Here is an 18,107-nt window from a genome sequence, read left to right on the forward strand (position 1 = left end):
GGGAAGTAGCTATGCTTCGAGTTTAGAAAACGATGTGAAGTACATGATATCATACTGAACTGCAAAATCTCATCTCGAAGGCCGATTGATTCCCAGTTGCTTGTCGAGAAATGCGAAGGTTTTGGTCGCAAGCGAGTTCCACGCCCCAACTTTGCCTGTCAAGGCCCCCTCCCCCACAGTCTCTGGGATCCAAATCTCCTTCTTCTCAAGAGGAACATGAACGAGCTCATCCATAATGCGTTGCGTGCTAGCATCGGGGAGCTGATAGATAGCTTGAGATGCTCCTGTAACCAGGACAGGACATCTTACCTGCGATAAGACGGTTGCCGCACCTCTTTCTTCATCCACGTCCTTGTCTTTGAAGTCATCATCAGGTCGCCATCGCAGACTGTATCTCCTGAATTCTCGAACAACATCCGCCGGCTTTCTCTGACCCATCACATGCATTGTCGTGGTAAACTCCCATTTGGTAGGGAAATCCAGCGACATATGAGAGTTGCAAGACCAGTCAAAGAAGCCGTCTGAGATCCAGCCGCTTAGCCACATGCGCACATACCAGCCCGGCAGTCTCGTCATGGCCAGCTCCCACATATCGTAGAGTGGGTCGGCTGAGATGCAGGCTGCGACACGGGATGGCTCAGCGGCGGCCGTTCTCAGAGCGATGTATCCGCCCATAGAAATGCCTGCTACACAGACGCGGTCAAGGTCGAGATTGGCATCGGGCCGCTCTTTAGCCAAAGCCCATATCCCATCAAGAACACATGAGAGGACCTTTTCGTAGTCAGGTCTCATTGGTTCACCATCGCGCTTCAATGTGAGACCTTGCCCAGGACCATCGAAGTTGAGAACAGCATAGCCGAGCTCTGGACCCAGCGTGCCGAAGACAAAATACAGTTCTTCCATGGTTGAGTCTGCGCCACCGCAGTTGATGAGGAGAGGTGTCTTCTGCTCATTTCTCAATCTCTTTGCCTCAGGGGGCAGGAACAGGCGACCTGGAATGTCGATGTTGCCGAAGTGAAATGTCATGTTAAGAACTCTGCCCTCCATGAACTCAGTGGCTTTCTCAAAGTGCTCTGCACTGAGCTCGCCACATTTCAAGACGCGGCGGTCCAGCGCTGGAAGCATGTATGGGGCAGCTCGGTAGTAATTGGCAGCCCTTAGGTAGGCGGCCTTGGCTAGAGGGGCCAGGCCCTGGCGACTGGCATCCGTAGCGGCCTGGCTTGCCCTGCTTGCCTGCTTCCACCAGGCGCGATACCAGCTTTCTGGGTCATGTTTCTTGATCTCGCCTACTGCCTCAAGAAACTCGGCAACATCGCACCCTCCCGCAGCAGTTGTCCCAAGGATGCGTGTAAGCTCAAAGTTGTAAAAGGAAGAAGAGAAGAAGTGATGCATTATAGCATTCGATGGTTGTTCGTTGAAGTTTAGAGAGTTTCGAGCACCTGCCATCGATAAGTGCAAAGGCTTTTCGACAGAGTTGATATCAAAGGGTGGATGCTTTCAACACGCAAAGGGTAGAAGCAACTATCATTCCCGTACACATAAGATTCATACAGGCAGGGAACTTACTGCAACTCAGATCTGAACAGTTCTGAGGCAGATTTCATGGCCAAACCGCATGTCACTGTCACTTCTGGGGAGTGCAACTTTGGCCGAACTGGCTGGGGTTGTTCGGAGTGACCGGTCGGAGGTTGGATGGCTCTCGGAAATTTCCCAGAATACACTTCTGACAGGATCAGAACCACCGGATTTCGCATGACTCGACGCTTGGCAGCTACAAAGTCACAGAACAGCTTGCATTTATTTGCGGACCGAATTAATATACGACCGTACAATTCCGAAGAATAGTCGGGGCTGTGTTGAGACTTTCGTGGACACTGACCCCGTTACCACGACAACACCCTGTGCCCGAGACACGACAGAAACCGCTGCCAAACCGGTTGTTTTCCTTTACGGCCGAGACACATTTGTGACAGCTTCACTTGTACGCATCCAGTATTGTACAGACTTTCCATTTTTTCGAGATACAGCCAAGATGGCAGTGGCATTTATCCACGTTGCCCCGTTGATCACTTCTTCGGCATTGTTAGTGCTCCTCGATTTCATCATGGGATATTGCAAAGGCTCACTGATGACAATGTGAAACAGTTTGATGGGGTCCTTTGCCCAAGGAGTTGCTTTCAGGAGCTTTCAGAACCCCAAGCTAGGGTCAAAAGCTCGTCGCGAAGTCTTCCTTCACTGGGTAGAAATATTCGCTGGTTTTGCTTGGTCCATGGCTTTGGTGTTCATGTTCAACATTACCTTTATTGGTCTCAACCTCTATCTGGATCCTCCGTCTGGCTTGCAACACGGAGGTGCCCCTCGCTGGCTTTGGGCTGCCGCACTGCTATGTAGCATGGGACACCCCAGGCCTCGCGAAGTTACGGCAGCTTTGATGCGTATTAGCAGAGGTGGTGATCAGTCTTACAGTGCAGAGAAGGTGGACTACTTCTTACAAGGATATCGTCGAGTCAACCTAGAGCATCTCTTCCTCACAGATGGTCCCAGCTGGATCTTCACTGTGGCAGCTGTTACCAAGAACCTGGGTGTTTGTTGGGGATGCCATTCTCAAAAGGCTTCTTTGGCGCTTGGAATAGTTGCCTTGATCATAAGCTGCTATGTTAGCGTCAGGGGGATCTTGCGGTCAAAATCAAAGACTTAAATATAATCAATAGATTCCAATCGTTGATTCTGTCACCAACTTCGTCAGCTACAGAACTCAGATGTACGCGAATGTGTTTAGATCAGTATTTAGAGGCCTTGAAAAATAAAGAAGACAACGACGAAGAGGAAGAAAATACTGTTCGTGCGCGAACGAAGGGGATTATACAGTCAATGATGGCTGTTAGACTAGGTCACATAACAGTTATTGACTTTTTCATAATGCTGCTCTTTTTGAGAGCAGGTACATTGAAAACCGATGAAGCGAAGCAAATGAGGCATGCAGAGGTGATGCCTATATTATCTATCTCAAGTAGTGCGTGTATATCTTACTCGCAGGTCGGGTAGAACCCATAGAGCCTGAAACTTGCGTTCTCTATCCCAGTCAAACCTGGTATCATTGACCAGTTCCCAAGTGTATTCATATGCAAGACGCGCCAGTAGTAGCTTCAACTCGGTGTAGGCCAAGTTGATTCCCAAGCATACCCGGGGGCCAAGCGAGAATGGTTGCGACGCTTCCTTCAAGTCGTTACAAAACAATGGGTCAAAGTAGTCGTGAGATGCCGGAAGCCACCTCTCAGGATGGAACTCTTCAGGCTCAAAAAAGTAGTCGGGCCGGCGAGTGATACTCCAACCACTGGTCGAAACGACAGTCTGAATCATCATAATCCATCAGCCAGGCACAAACTTCTGATATCAGGTTACGCACCCCTTTGGGAACGAAGTTTCCATCAACTTCTGCGCCAGGGCTTTCGCGAGGCAACCCAAATGTCAACGGCGGCATGATTCTCATGGTCTCCTCGATACATGCGCTGAGATAAGGCAACTGATGTACGGTGGTGCCGTTCATCTCAGACGCATCTGAGAACTTCTCCTGTAGTTCTCTCTGCAGGCGTTTCATCTTTTCTGGTCTCCTTGCAAGATAGTATGATGCAGCAGTAGCGGTCACTGCCGTTGTATCAAACCCTGCCGCGATGAGTACACCAGCCTGGTTTCCAAGCCACTCTTCAGACGCCACTTGCAGGAAGTTGTCAGGCTTCTCCTTCAAAAGGAAGCTGAACAAGTCCCGCTTTTGCTGATGAGATGGCCTGGACAGCCTCTTTCTTGTCATTGAAGTCTGGTATTTGAAGAAGCGGATGAATTGGCCGATGGAACTCCAAGGCACAACGAGCGGTAGCGTGAGCCATAGTATTGGAAGACGAGGTGCAATTTGCACAATACTCATGAAGTAGATAGCACCATGAATTGTGCTAATCCATGGATGTGTTGTGCCTTGAGAATGATAGTGTCATTTGATCTGGTATTCAAGCAAAGTTGCTGGTAGTTGGGAGGCAATTACCTGTTCCGAGTGCGCCAAATGCTTCTCCTAAGGCTAGTTCTCCGATTGTGTCAAAGACGAATGACTGCAGGAGCTGTCCATCATCAGAAACTGACAACTATTATCAATGGAGTAGTTCATGCCTTGTTGAGTGAAAGCCCTTCTTTTTCCGCGGCAATCTGATTGTCAATCTGGGTGATCAACATGTCCAGATTTGTCTTCAAGATCGGCTCTTGAGCCTGAAGCTCCTTGGCACTGAAGCCATAGGACAACAGCTTCTTAGTCTCTTTGTGCTTAATTGGGTCTCTCTCCATGACTATGGTGCTGTATCCGCTTGGACCTGCGTAGAATGATGATTTGAGAAAAGTCTGGCCCGTTTTGGAGGGGTTGCCGTAAATGTCTACACGAAAGTATGGTCAGATTGGGGAAGGCTGTGGTGTGACTTTTCATACCTTGCAAGCTTTGGGCAGTATTGAAGCTGAGTTCATTAGGGGCCAGGCGTACAACATCACCTTCCCCAGAATATCAGATAAATCTCTGCGGATGGCTGATGTTGCCTTTGAATCGGCGCATTTACTAACCATATTTCTGATGAAGCTTGTGTATGTACTCATGATAGTGGCCAGTAAGCCTACAAAGTTAGACGACAATCCACAAACAACCGAGAATGAGGAGGTACACGGCTCACCAGTGGTAGACATAGGACAACTCGGAGACTGCCGCAAGCTTGGGGCCTGGGAATCGAGCCAAGGGGTGAAAGTAAAGGAGGTATACTGAACGGCAGATACCATATATGGAGAGCTATTGTGAAATCATTCAGTCAGCCCCGATTTTCTTCATGATAAAGCAAGGTGTGCATTTGAAGCACGAAAGATTTCGAGATCAGACTGACCGTGAAAATGGCAAGCTTCACCACCTCCCCTGAGTCCCATAACTCTGTAAAAACACCCATCGTTCCGTGAATAGACTATGCGATCAGACTGAAGAGCGCTGCGGCAGTACGGTGATGAATTTGAGTGGAAGGCACCAAATGCAGCGATGTCGGCCAACTGTGTGCGGATCGAAAAGGAAGCTTCCATGCAAGGAGTGGGTGTTGGGTGTATGTGTCAACCAGCCTGAAAAGCGGGCTACTTGCCATGCGCACACCCAAAAGCCGGGACGAACTATTCCACCAATTCTCGCGATAACACGTCGGAAATTTTGGCTAGGCGAGCTATCATTGTCGGTTAGTTCGGAGGTTTGGGTGACGGGGACCATAGGCCGAGTCGGGTGAATCACGAGGAAGCGGGCCTAGGGTATTCTTCCAGTAAACACGACCGGAGCCGGAGGGAGCCGGAGGCACAATTGACTTCGATCCAAAGTGGTGACTCCGAATCAGTGACAGAATAGAGTTAGACTATCTAGATAGCCTACCGTATAGCTTCAACTAACACATTCTGGAAGCCTTTTGTCATTGGCAACAGCATTGCTTTGACTTGCCTGCTGCATCATCTGGTTTTCAGCCTTCGTAGCAACATCAACCATTATCTTAGTTTGAAGTATCGACTTCACCAATCAGACGAACAGCCATGAGGCAAGTTATTGAGCCTTCTGCCTCCAAGGCTAAGAGCAAATTGCAAGAGCCCATCGCAATCGTGGGTTCTGCTTGCCGCTTCCCCGGGGGTGCAAGCAACCCATCTAAGCTATGGGACCTGTTGCGACAACCGCGAGATGTCCTTCGCAAGATACCCGAAGATCGCTTCAGCCCTGAAGCCTTTTACCACCCCGACGGGACCCATCATGGAACCAGCAATGTTACCGAGTCTTATCTTCTTGAAGAAGATCCTCGTGTCTTTGACGCGGGCTTCTTTAGTATCAAACCAGTCGAAGCACATGCGACTGACCCGCAGCATCGCATTCTGCTAGAAACCGTCTATGAGGCCCTTGAGTCGGCCGGACTTCCAATGGAGGGAGTAGCTGGGTCTCAGGCTGCGGTTTACGTTGGTCAAATGTGGTGCGACTACAACGATCATCTTCAACGGGACATGGACAGTCTGCCGACATATGCGGGTGTTGGGACTGCCCGAAGTATCTTGTCAAACCGCATATCACATTTCTTTGACTGGCATGGTCCTTCGGCAACGATTGACACAGCCTGTTCGTCCAGTCTAGTTGCCGTCTATAATGCGGTGATGACACTTCGAAACGGAGACTCCCCGATGGCAGTTGTCGCCGGTGCCAATATTATTCTGACCCCCGAACCGTACATCGGCGAAAGCAAGTTGAAGATGCTTTCCCACGACAGCCGATCGTGCATGTGGGACGAGGATGCTAAGGGATACGCCCGCGGTGACGGTGTTGCGGCGCTCATTCTGAAGCCCCTATCTGCCGCCGTCGCCGATGGCGACCATATTGAGAGCGTGATCAGAGAATGTCTAGTCAATCAAGACGGACGAACCGCTGAGGGGATTACTGTTCCAAGCTCAGAAGCACAGGCTGAGTTGATTCAGCGAACCTACTCGAAAGCAGGCCTGGATGCTCTCAGTCCTTTGGATCGCTGCCAATACTTTGAGGCACACGGTACAGGCACCGGTGCTGGAGACCCTAGAGTAAGTCAGTCATGTCGGAATTGACCAAGTGTAAATCGCTAACTAGGTCGACAGGAAGCCAGAGCTATTGCCACTGCGTTCTTCGGTAAGAGTCACCGCAGCGACAACACCGCAGACAAGTTGTACGTCGGCTCCATCAAGACTGTTATCGGGCACACCGAAGGCACAGCAGGCATAGCCGGCATCATGAAAGCTTCGCTTGCTGTGCAACACGGTGAAATTCCGCCAAATCTTCTTTTCAACAAACTCAGCCCCGCAGTCGCCCCGTTCTACAATAATCTCGAGATCCCGGTTACGCCTCAAAGATGGCCATCACTTCCACCAGGTGTCCCTCGTCGAGCAAGTATCAACAGCTTTGGCTTTGGAGGCACTAACGCCCATGTCATCCTTGAGAGTTTCGACCAGAGCTTGCAACACTCATTTGAGTTGAAGGAGAACGAAAACTCTCGGCATCATCTGCTCTCGCCTTTCGTATTTTCCGCCTCGTCGGAGAAGTCATTGAAGAATCTGATTCAGCATTACGTTTCATATCTCGAAGAGAATCCGACGACAAACCTTTCAGACCTATCGTATACCCTGTCCCGTCGATCTGCCTTGTCTTGCAGAATCTCATTCCCTGCACAATCAGTCGAGGACTTGCTAGACAGATTGAATGAGTGGCTCAAAAAGACGAGGTCAAGTCCTGATGTATCTCACAGTACTCGCCTCTCGGGCAGCTCAGGCCAAGCTCGTGTATTGGGAGTTTTCACAGGCCAAGGCGCGCAATGGGCCACCATGGGAAAACAGTTGATCACCAACTTCCCGCAGGTTCGGTCTATTCTCACTGATATGGACCGCTCTTTGGGGGCCCTACCGCATGATCATCGCCCGCAGTGGTCAATTCTGGACGAGCTTCTGGCTGATACCACACGCTCAAGAGTTCATCTGGCCGCCTTCTCTCAGCCCCTGTGCACTGCTTTGCAAGTCGTCTTGGTCGACCTTTTACGAGCGTCGGGCGTTGACTTCAGTGCTGTCGTCGGCCATTCTTCAGGAGAAATAGCCGCGGCTTACGCTGCTGGCTTCATCACCGCCAGCAGTGCCATCATAATCGCCTACTACCGCGGAAGGGCCACTGCACTCGCCGGCCAGAATAAGTCTCAAAAGGGCGCGATGATGGCCATTGGCACATCTCTGGAGGACGCGGAAGAGCTCTGCGTCGTTGACACTCTAGAAGGACGCATTTCGATTGCAGCAGTCAACTCCCCTTCAAGCATTACACTCTCCGGAGATGCCGATGCAATCGAGGAGGCCCGTCTCATCCTTGAAGACGAGGGCAAGTTTGCAAGAATCCTCAAGGTCGACAAGGCGTATCATTCAGAGCACATGCTTCCTTGTGTGGACTCCTACCTTCGCGCGATGACGGAATGCGACGTGAGCCCTCGGCGGAACACGAATCAGACTTGCGCTTGGTTCTCCAGTGTTCATGCTGGTACCCGAATGCAACCATCAGATCCGGACCTGACTGGGAAATACTGGTGCGACAACATGGCCAAGCCAGTCCTTTTTTCGAACGCTGCAACGACTGCGTGGGAGCAACACGGCCCCTTCGACGCAGTTGTCGAAGTCGGTGCTCACCCGGCCCTCAAGGGCCCCTTCTTGCAAACCCTTCAAGAGCTGAACCCGAAGGCATCCAGCCTGCCCTACACAGGCCTGTTGTCAAGGAACCAAGATGATGTTTCATCATTCACTCAAGGCGTCGGGGCTCTATGGCAAAACCTTGGCCACGGATCTCTGGATTTTGCTGCTCTCGATCGACGGATTGCGCCGAACAAAGCGTCCCCTCGACTTTTGAAGACCCTTCCTTCCTATACGTGGGATCACGACCGCGTCTATTGGCATGAGTCTCGACTGAGCAAAGCGTATCGGACGCGAAAGTCTCGTCCTCATGCCCTACTTGGCACGCTTACATCTGATGGACTGGAGACGGAGATGCGATGGCGCAATCTTTTGAGAGTCTCCGAGCTACCCTGGGTCAAAGGCCACACCCTTCAGGGACAAGTCGTCTTTCCAGCTGCTGGTTACATCGTCACCGCCATGGAGGCTGCAATGGCTGCAGCAGGCGATCGCAGCCCTCGTCTTGTTGCCGTCAACAATGTTGTTATCAGTAGAGCCCTGACTCTTGAGGACGACGTCGACGTAGAGACTTTGGTGTCCCTTTCGAAAATTCGTCACGAGGATCCTGATGTCATGAGCGCCGAGTTTCAGTATCACGCATTGATTCGCCGAGACGCTCCCAATTTGACATTGCTTGCGACAGCTTCAGTCGAGCTAACGCTGGAACCTGCTAAGGACTCTGACTCAGGTCTCATGGAGCGTCTTCCCTTGCGATCTGGTAGAGATCAACCGAACCTACTCGAAGTCGTTACTGATGACTTTTACGACTTCCTGGAGGAAGTTGGTTATGGCTATACTGGTCCGTTCCGCGCTCTCAAGTCGATGCAGCGCAAGCTTGATTACGGAACAGGGAGACTCCAAATTCCCAATGAGGACTGGAATGGGTCGCCAGTACTGATACATCCGGCCTTCCTTGATGCATCATTCCAGGCGATCTTCCTCGCCATGGGTTGGCCTCGAGATGCCGGGCTTGTTGAGGTCTTCGTTCCAACTGAGTTCCAGAGCATCAAAGTGGATGTGGCCAACTGGAAGGCCATGATGTCTCGGCCAGATTTAGCAGACGAGATGGTCTTCGATTCAAGATTGCGACAACTGCCGGAGTCAATCACAGGAGACGTGGAGGTCTTCTCGCCCCCGCGCAATCCTGACAGTGCTGATGATGTTGCCACGTTGATTCAAGTGGAAAACATCAAAGTCGTTCCATTTTCTCCCGACAGCGCCGCCTCCAACCGACAACTCTACTCCAAGACCGTGTACTACCCCATCACGGTTGACGGTATTGAAGCATCCGGAGGTCGGCTCCCCACTGACCAGGAGCTCGACATGGCTTGGGATCTTGAGCGTGTCGGTATCTACTTTTTGCGTGCCATCGAGGAAGAGTTTGCAGATCCCGAGTCGAGGAGCAACATCGCCGTGCATCACCAGTATTTCTTCGACTTTAGCCATGACATTCTTTCCCGCGTTTCCCAGGGTAGCATGCCATACGCCAAGAAGGACTGGTTGAATGATACCTGGAGCGATGTTGCTCCCATCTTTCACAGATATCCCGACAGTCTGGACCTCCAACTAATGCAAAAGGTCGGAACCAACATGGCTGCGTCGATTCGAGGCGAAGCCAATATGGTGGAGATTCTTTTCAAGGATGACTTCATGGACAGATTCTACGCTGGAGCATTGGGTCTCGACCTCACCATGGACTGGCTTGGGCGCATAGCCTTACAACTCTCCCGAAGATATCCCCACATGAAGATGCTGGAGCTTGGCGCTGGCACTGGTGGCGCTACCAAGAGTATCTTCAAACACATTGGCAGCCAGTTCTCTTCATACACCTTCACCGATATTTCAGCTGGGTTCTTCTCAACAGCCATGAACGTCTTCAAGTCTCCCAAGATGATCTTCAAGACCCTGGATGCCGAGCGGGATGTCGTTGAGCAGGGGTTCCAGGAGGGTTACTACGATCTGGTCATTGCCTCAAACGTCTTGCACGCCACCGCTAAGCTCGACGACACGCTTCGGAATGCGAGACGACTCCTCAAGCCAGGAGGCTATCTCCTGATTGCCGAAGTGACTTGCGCTGATGTGGTCCGAGTACGATTCCCATTTTCAGCCCTACCAGGTTGGTTCAGGGGGCATGACGATGGTCGACCGCTGACGGCGACAATCGACACTACGGAGTGGCATCAACGACTGTCCCGCACGGGATTCTCCGGCGTCGACGCAGTTACACCGGAGTTCGAACCATTGGCCTGGCCGTCACTCATCATTCTGTCTCAGGCTGTGGATGACAGGATCAATCTTCTTCGAGAGCCTCTTTACCACCAGCCATTGGAGGTACTTACCTCCGATGCGAGCAGTGCTGAGGAGTCCCAAAAGCTTGTTCTTGTCGGAGGCCAAACAATGCAGTCTTGTAGCCTGATAGGACAACTAAGCCGCATTCTGGCTCCCTGGTTTGCCGGCACCAGCATCGTTCGTGTCCGCTCAATCCGGGACCTCAGCAAACTCGAGTCTCTCGGGCCAAATTGTTGTGTCATTAATCTGTCCGACCTAGACACTCCAGTCATGAGCGATCTCTCGGATGAGTCCTTCGCAGGACTCAAGAAGCTGGTGGAACGACCCAAGTGCCTTCTGTGGATCACAAGCGGGTGCCAAGAACAGTCACCTGAGATGAATATGAGTATCGGCCTAGGTCGTGTGCTTATCCATGAGATGCCTGGTCTTCGGCTCCAATTTCTGGATTTGGATTCTCCCTACTCATCTCAAGCACCTCGAGTTATCGCCGAAACCTTTTTACGCTGGAAGACTCTTGCAGAGATTGAGCAAGATGACGATTCATCGCACGCGCTCTTGTGGGCTCGTGAGCACGAGCTTGTGCTGGAGAACGACATGCTCAAGGTGCCTCGCATCGCCTACGACGCCGCTATGAATCTGAGATACACTGCTTCCCGGAAACTGGTCACGGAGTCTACGAACTCTCAAATGACTCCGGTACATCTGCGCTGTTCCGGTACTTTGTGGAAGTTTCACAAGCTTGCCACGGTGGGCCCCTCGGTTGGAGCTGGCGACTGGCTGAAAGTGACTGCATCATCAGCAACACCCTCCTATGGTGGGCTCTATGCTGTCCTCGCTAGTCCTACCGGTGACAATACTCCGCATGTGGCATTATCAACCGTGAATGGCTCTCTGCTTTCACCTCAAGATCTCGCAGCTGATCTTTCCGTTGACGCTGATGTGGAGAACCCGAACCAGTTTCTCTCATCACTCGTTTGCGAACTTCAAGCAGCCAGCATCTTGGGTGCTGTTCCACACAAGTCCTCGGTCATGCTATATGAGGCAGATGAGGCGCTTGCTGCTTCCGTTCTCTTGAAGGCTTCAGAGAAGGAACTGAGAGTCACTTTTGCCTCGACCTCAGTCAGTCCAGGCAATCTGAAAAAGACAGAAAACACCTCATGGGTCAAGATCGAGCCACACTCTTCGCTCCGAATGATTCGTTCTCAGCTGCCACCAAAGATGGATATCATCGTGAACTGCGTTGAAGCTCGCAACACTTCGCTGCCTGCGACTCTTCTCAGCGCTCTTCCCCAGCGATGCTCGAAGCTGGCCCTGCTCGATCTTGTTCATCAGAGACCTACGAATTCCTTCAAACCCCTCGACATCCTGACGATTGCCCTCAATCGCGTGTCTGGCAGAGTCATGAAGGGAGAGTCTACAAAAGCAAAGTCTCTACAGAACCTTGACCTTTCCGAAGATCTGGACATCGGGCTCTCTGTTATCATTGACTGGAGCTCGGACGGCGGTTCAGTTGTACCAGCGGTCGTACCGCCTGTGAGCAACTACCTCTCTTTCAAGCCCGACCGCACCTATGTGCTCTTTGGACTGACAAGCGATCTCGGTCAATCACTCTGCGATTGGATGATTAATCATGGGGCACGCCATCTTGTAATGACCAGCCGTAGCCCCAATGTTGGCTTGAACTGGTTACGTACTAAAGAGCAGGCCGGAGTCGAGATTAGAATCTTTGCCAAGTAAGTCACCACGTCTGCTTCCAAATCGACGCATCCCGCATCACTCCTGAAAACCTCTTACTGACCAAGTTCTACAGTGACATCACTGATGAAGCTGCTCTGCGTGGCGTAGTCGAAGACATCCGGACTAGTATGCCTCCAATTGCTGGCATCGCCAACGGAGCCATGGTACTTCGCGACAAGCTGTTCATGGACATGCCTCTCGATATGATGACGCAAACCCTACACACCAAGGTCAAAGGTAGCATCTACTTGGACTCGATCTTCGGGGAGAATTCCGAGTTCAACCTAGACTTTTTCGTCTTCTTTTCCTCAATCGCTGCCGTCACTGGAAATCGAGCGCAGTCCAACTACAGTGCCGCCAACATGTTCATGACCGCCCTGGCCAACAACAGGCGGGCGCGGGGTCTCCCAGCGTCTGTCATGCACATTGGCGCAATCATGGGCGTAGGATACATGGCTCGCAACCTCACACGCGCTATCCTCGACAATCTCTGGAGCGCCGGTGCCACTTGGATCTCAGAGAAGGACTTCCACAACTGTTTCGCCGAGGCTGTGCTTGCAAGCAAACCAGACAACGGTGTAAATGGCGACTCTGAGTTCATAGTTGGCTTGCGTCAGCTTGTACACGGAAAGGACAGTCCGGATAAGGTCCTAGTGATGGAAGATCCTCGTTTCAGTCACCTGGTCACCAAGGAGATCTCTTCAGAAGACGACTCATCCCAGGATGCGGGGGCGAGGAAGTCTACCTCAGTCAAACACCTGCTCAAGAGCGCCAAGACTCCAAAGTCTGTGGAAAGAATCGTTCGTCGTAAGTCGATATTTCTCTTTCTTTTGATATGAGTATACTTACATATTTTCGCAGAGGGTTTTGTCGCAAAGCTAGTCGCCACTCTTCAGTTGGACAATCACGTTCCAGAGGCTGAGATTCTCGGCTCAAGAGCCGATGAGCTTGGTGTTGACTCTCTAGTCTCCGTCGACTTCCGCACCTGGTTTTCTAGCGAGATGTCCGTGGAGATGCCCGTTCTCAAGCTTTTGGGCGGCTCTACGGTTCAAGAGTTGATCACGTTTTCGTTGGAGAAGCTCCCTGCTGCCCTAACACCAAGCCTTGGAGATGGCAATGGAGATGAGCCCGAAGAAGAAGAAATATCCCAGCCGACCCGCGATGTCTCTGGGTCCTCCAAGCCTATGCAGGGCATGGAGACTCATGGACTCCCGGAACGCCCCCCTAAGCAGCAAGCTGCGCCAGTCCCACTTCTCGAGATGCCCAAGGTCCCAGAGGACATTGAGACAATCAAACCATTCATGCCAACCGGTAGCTCCTCAAGATCTTCGCCGTCGTTATTAGATGACGCGTTCAGCGATAGTGAAGAAGACGGCGTGGTATCTCTCTCAAGCTCGGCAGGGTCAGCATCTCCTGAGCTTGTCACCCCAAGCAAATTGCAATTCAGTCAGGTGGATCGTGAGATTCCCATGTCCGCCGGGCAATCTCGATTCTGGTTCCTCAAACATTTCGTCACCGACAAGTCAGCTTTCAACATCACGTTCTGGGCTCAGCTGAAAGGGAACATCAGAGTCGACGCGATTTCAAAGGCTGTCGACACGGTGGCCCAGGCTCATGAGGCCCTCCGCACCTCGTTCACCACCGGTCGAGATGGAACACCTACTCAGTGCATCAGGGCAAAGGCGCTGTTGAAGCTCGAGCACAAATTTGTTCGCGACGAGAGCGACGCAAGACTTCTGTTCGATGAGCTCAAGTCCCATGAGTACGATATCAAGGCAGGGGATTTGATGCGTTTCAATCTCCTGACCCTTTCGGATCAAGTTCACTTCCTTGTCATCGGGTATCATCACATCAATATGGACGGCATCAGTCTCGAGGTCTTGCTTGGTGACATTGAGAAGGTTTACTTCGGGCATCCGCTATCGCCGCCAATTCAATATTCCGAGTACTGCTGCAAGCAAAGCCAAGACCTTCATTCAAACGCTTTCGCCGATGAGAAGAGATTCTGGGCAAAAGAGCTGACCAATCCTGCACCGACTGTTCTCCCCCTGCTCCCATTCGCCAAGACGACACAGCGGAAGCCGCTTGACAAGTACTCCCACAATCAAGCCCAAGGCCAGGTCGACATTGCTGTGACTAGGGCCATCAAGGCCGCTTGCCGTCGTACGAAGACTAGCATGTTCCACTTCCTACTGGCCACCTATGCTGTTCTGCTGCATCGTCTTCTGGAAGTTCAAGACTTCTGCATCGGCATGGCTGATGCTGGTCGAGAAATGGGCACATTCGCTCAGAGCATCGGCATGTATCTGAACCTGCTTCCTTTGCGATTCGCCATGAGCAGCGGCCAGCGATTCAAGGAGGTGTTGGAGAGCTCCAGGCGCAAGGCGCAAGCAGCGGTGGCTCACGGGCGACTACCTTTCGACATGATTCTCCAGGAAGCAGGCGTCGAGCGCTCTGATACCTACAACCCATTGTTCCAAGCCTTCCTCAATTACCGACCTGGTGTTAGTCAAAATCGCACCTTCTGCGGATGCCAAGGTCAAGGTGAGGACTGGGTCAGTGGGACAACATCCTACGACATCATGCTGGACGTCATTGAGAACCCAGACAGTGCTACCCTGCTTCGGTTCGACGTTCAAGGTTCACTCTACACCAAGGAAGAAGCTCAGACGTTGATGGACACCTTCGTGACCCTCCTGGAAAGCTTTGCCAACAACACGGACGTTCTTATTGACGAGCCACCCTTGTTCAACCACGGGGAGGCTCAGAGAGCACTAACACTTGGAAGGGGCCCTGAGCATATCTCCGTGTGGCCAGAGACTGTCCTCCATCGCATCGATAGGATTGCCCGTCAGCAGCCTAACTCGCTCGCCATCACCAATGGTTTCGCGTCCTCACTCACTTATTGTGGACTGAAGAGACGTGTGCAGGCCATCGCCCAAGCTCTCCATCAGAGTGTCAGAGGACGGCGCGAGGGACTCATTGGCGTATTCTGCGAGCCTTCCGTTGATGCTGTCTGCGCACTGCTCGGTGCCATGTGGGCCGGATTCGCATACGTTCCTCTTGATCCTACCCTGCCCGCCGAACGCCTTGCTGTTTTGGTCAAGACATCCCAGCCGCTTCTCATCCTCACCCACGACAAGACCATCGATCGTGTTGCAGATCTGGGACCAACAGCTGAATACATCGCTCACCTCAACGTCTCTCATCAGCAACCCGCCAGCTTGAGTTCCATTCCCATTTCTTCCAAGCCTCAAGAGCCCATGGCGGTGCATTTCACAAGTGGGACCACGGGTACTCCCAAGGGCGTAGTCCTCTGCCATGGTACGGTCGTCAATGTCGTCGAGGCATGCGCCGACATCTATCGGACAGCGTCCAACGTGGTTCTCCAACAGACAGCGCTCAACTTCGACATGGCCCTCTGGCAGATCCTGGTTACCCTTTGCTCAGGCGGCAAGCTTGTCATCGTCCCACAGGAGAAGAGACTCGACATGTCGGCGATATCTCGCCTCATTCGTCAGGAGGAAGTCACTCTTACTATTGCAACGCCATCTGAATACTCCGCTTGGCTCATGTATGGATCGGAGGATCTGCAGCATAACAGACACTGGCAGATTGCCGTCATTGGTGGGGAGCAATATTCATCCTCAGTGGACAGCGGCTTGAGAAACCTCCAGCTCCCTCGCCTGCGGCTGATGAACTTCTACGGGCCTTCTGAAGTCAGCTTTGTCTCCCACTATATGGAGGTCTTTCCGGGGACGGCTTCCACCGACGAACCAGTACCTGTTGGCTTCCCCCTCCACAACTATGCCGCATACATCTTGGATGCCGCACAAAGACCTGTAGCCACTGGAATGACTGGAGAGGTCTACATTGCCGGCGCCGGTGTTTGCAAAGGTTATCTCGACAATCTGAGCTTGACCGAGGAGAAGTTTGTCGACGATCCTTTCGTGCGTTCAGATCTCGCAAGGTCTCATGGCTGGACTCGTATGTACAAGACTGGCGACAAGGGGAAGATCAACGAGGATGGCACGCTGTCCATTTTGGGGCGTATCGAAGGCGACGCACAACTCAAGATCAGAGGGGTCCGAATGGAACTCGAAGAGATCGAGAGAGCCATCTTGAACAACTCGGACGGCCTGCTCGATCAGGTTGTCGTCTCTCCCCGTGGGGAGGGCGAGAGCAAGTATCTCGTGGCTCATGCACTGTTGAGTGCCCGAGGGCGTCACAACACCAATATCGACGAGCAACTGAGGGACACCTTGCAAAACATTACAAACCTCCCCAGAGTCATGCGGCCAGCCACAATCGTCCCTGTTACTAACTTGCCTCTGACAATTCACCGCAAGGTAGATCGAAGAGCTGCGGCAAGCTTACCTGTGAACACGCCGCAGCTTCAACAGGCTTCTCCCGTCAGCCAGCATGAGAGGCCCCTCACCATTGAGCAGCATGAGATGTTGCGTCTCTGGAGTCGCGTTCTAGGGCGCTGCCCGGCCGAGCTTACCGGTCCTGCTTCTGCCATTGACTTCTTCAATCTCGGCGGCACCTCTCTTCAGCTCGTCGGCGTGCAAGCCGCCATCCAGGCCCAGTTCGATGTTTCTGTCCCGGTGGTCGAACTGTTCAAGAAGAGCAGCCTGGAAGCGATGACAGCTCTTGTTGCCACTGAAATTGAATCAGTCAGTGATGACGAGAGTGACGTTGATTGGGAATCTGAGACAGCCCTACCTGACCTTTCGCCGGTCTCCGAGAATCTTCTCTCATATCCGACGGTATCCGTTCGTCAGCCACCCCGCGTGGTCGCTCTCACTGGCGCAACAGGCTTCGTCGGACAGGCTGTTTTGCGTTCTCTCTTGGCCACACCCTCTATCGAGAAGATTCACTGCCTCGCTGTGAGAGACTCAACCCGCCTTGGCGAGATGTGCAGCGATCGAAAGGTAGTTGTCCACCAGGGCGACCTCCGAGACGCGTCTCTCTCACTCGATGACAGCACGAAAGAAACTTTGGCGCGGACCGTCGATCTCATCATCCACAACGGCGCTGATGTGTCCTTCTTGAAACCTTACGCAGCTCTTCGGGCACCCAACGTCTCCAGCACGAAGTTCTTGGCAACAGAAATAGCGGCGCCTCGACGGATTCCGATTACATACATCTCTTCGGCCGTGGTGGGGCGCCTCGCTCCAGAGTTAGACGCTTTCGCGCCGGTCCCAATGTCCCACCGTCCCCCTCCACCAGGATACCGCGACGCTTACGGAGCTTCAAAGTGGGCAAGCGAAGCCGTTCTTGAGAACGCGAATCGTGATCTCGGTATCCCGGTGACGGTCTGCCGTCTCTCAAGCGTAACCGGCGCCGGCATCCCGGATTCTGACATCATGGGCAACCTAGTTGCTTACTCTGAGAAGCTGGCAGCTGTGCCAGTGACCCAGAAGTGGAAGGGTGTCTTGGACTTTGTGTCAGTTGACCGTGTGGCTCAAGCTGTTGTTGCGGATGCTATGCGCCGAAGTCGTGCAGACGAGGTCCGATATCGCCATGACTGCTCTGATGAAGTAGTGTCGCTGGATGCAGATGGTATCAGCAGTTTCATCAGTCAAAGACTACACGGCAAGCCTGTCAAGGTTTTGCCAATGACGGAATGGATTGGCAAAGCCAAGAACGTTGGAATGAGTGATTTGGTGTGCACATTTTTGGAGCAGGCCGAGAAGGAGTCACGTATTGTCACATTTCAAAAATTGCTGAAGTAGAGGTCAAGATCTAGAATTCGGCATTTCCTTTTAGACGGCGTTGGGGTATTAAGGTGCATCATGATAAAATTTAGGTACTTAGGTACT

At 52.3% G+C, this 18,107-nt stretch overlaps 4 protein-coding genes across 4 annotated transcripts; 1 reads left to right on the forward strand and 3 right to left on the reverse strand.

Moving 5' to 3' along the window:
- Positions 1-69: 69 nt before the first annotated feature.
- Positions 70-1,392, reverse strand: ccsE-0 (Hydrolyase ccsE; the record flags this gene model as incomplete). Its single annotated transcript, XM_032022692.1, has 1 exon — positions 70-1,392. One exon carries the CDS (start codon positions 1,390-1,392, stop codon positions 70-72), a length of 1,323 nt encoding a protein of 440 aa, XP_031880351.1.
- Positions 1,393-2,604: 1,212 nt separating this feature from the next.
- Positions 2,605-3,808, reverse strand: BOA3-0 (Cytochrome P450 monooxygenase BOA3; the record flags this gene model as incomplete). Its single annotated transcript, XM_032022690.2, has 3 exons — positions 2,605-2,649; positions 3,031-3,351; positions 3,407-3,808. The coding sequence occupies 3 exons, from the start codon at positions 3,806-3,808 to the stop codon at positions 2,605-2,607; spliced, it is 768 nt and encodes a 255-aa protein (XP_031880353.2).
- A 344-nt stretch (positions 3,809-4,152) lies between these two features.
- On the reverse strand, positions 4,153-4,967 carry BOA3-1 (Cytochrome P450 monooxygenase BOA3; the record flags this gene model as incomplete). Its single annotated transcript, XM_032022689.2, has 4 exons — positions 4,153-4,415; positions 4,597-4,646; positions 4,704-4,816; positions 4,908-4,967. The coding sequence occupies 4 exons, from the start codon at positions 4,965-4,967 to the stop codon at positions 4,153-4,155; spliced, it is 486 nt and encodes a 161-aa protein (XP_031880355.2).
- Positions 4,968-5,583: 616 nt separating this feature from the next.
- Positions 5,584-18,020, forward strand: ccsA-1 (Polyketide synthase-nonribosomal peptide synthetase; the record flags this gene model as incomplete). The annotated part of the gene is made up of 5 exons (XM_066152401.1): positions 5,584-6,603; positions 6,658-9,055; positions 9,107-12,278; positions 12,356-13,089; positions 13,144-18,020. 5 exons carry the CDS (start codon positions 5,584-5,586, stop codon positions 18,018-18,020), a joined length of 12,201 nt encoding a protein of 4,066 aa, XP_066008216.1.
- Positions 18,021-18,107: the final 87 nt, after the last annotated feature.

The sequence above is a fragment of the Colletotrichum fructicola genome (assembly GCF_000319635.2).
Source record: "Colletotrichum fructicola Nara gc5 chromosome Unknown KSG_Nara_v1_contig06, whole genome shotgun sequence".
Classification (NCBI taxonomy): domain Eukaryota; kingdom Fungi; phylum Ascomycota; class Sordariomycetes; order Glomerellales; family Glomerellaceae; genus Colletotrichum; species Colletotrichum fructicola.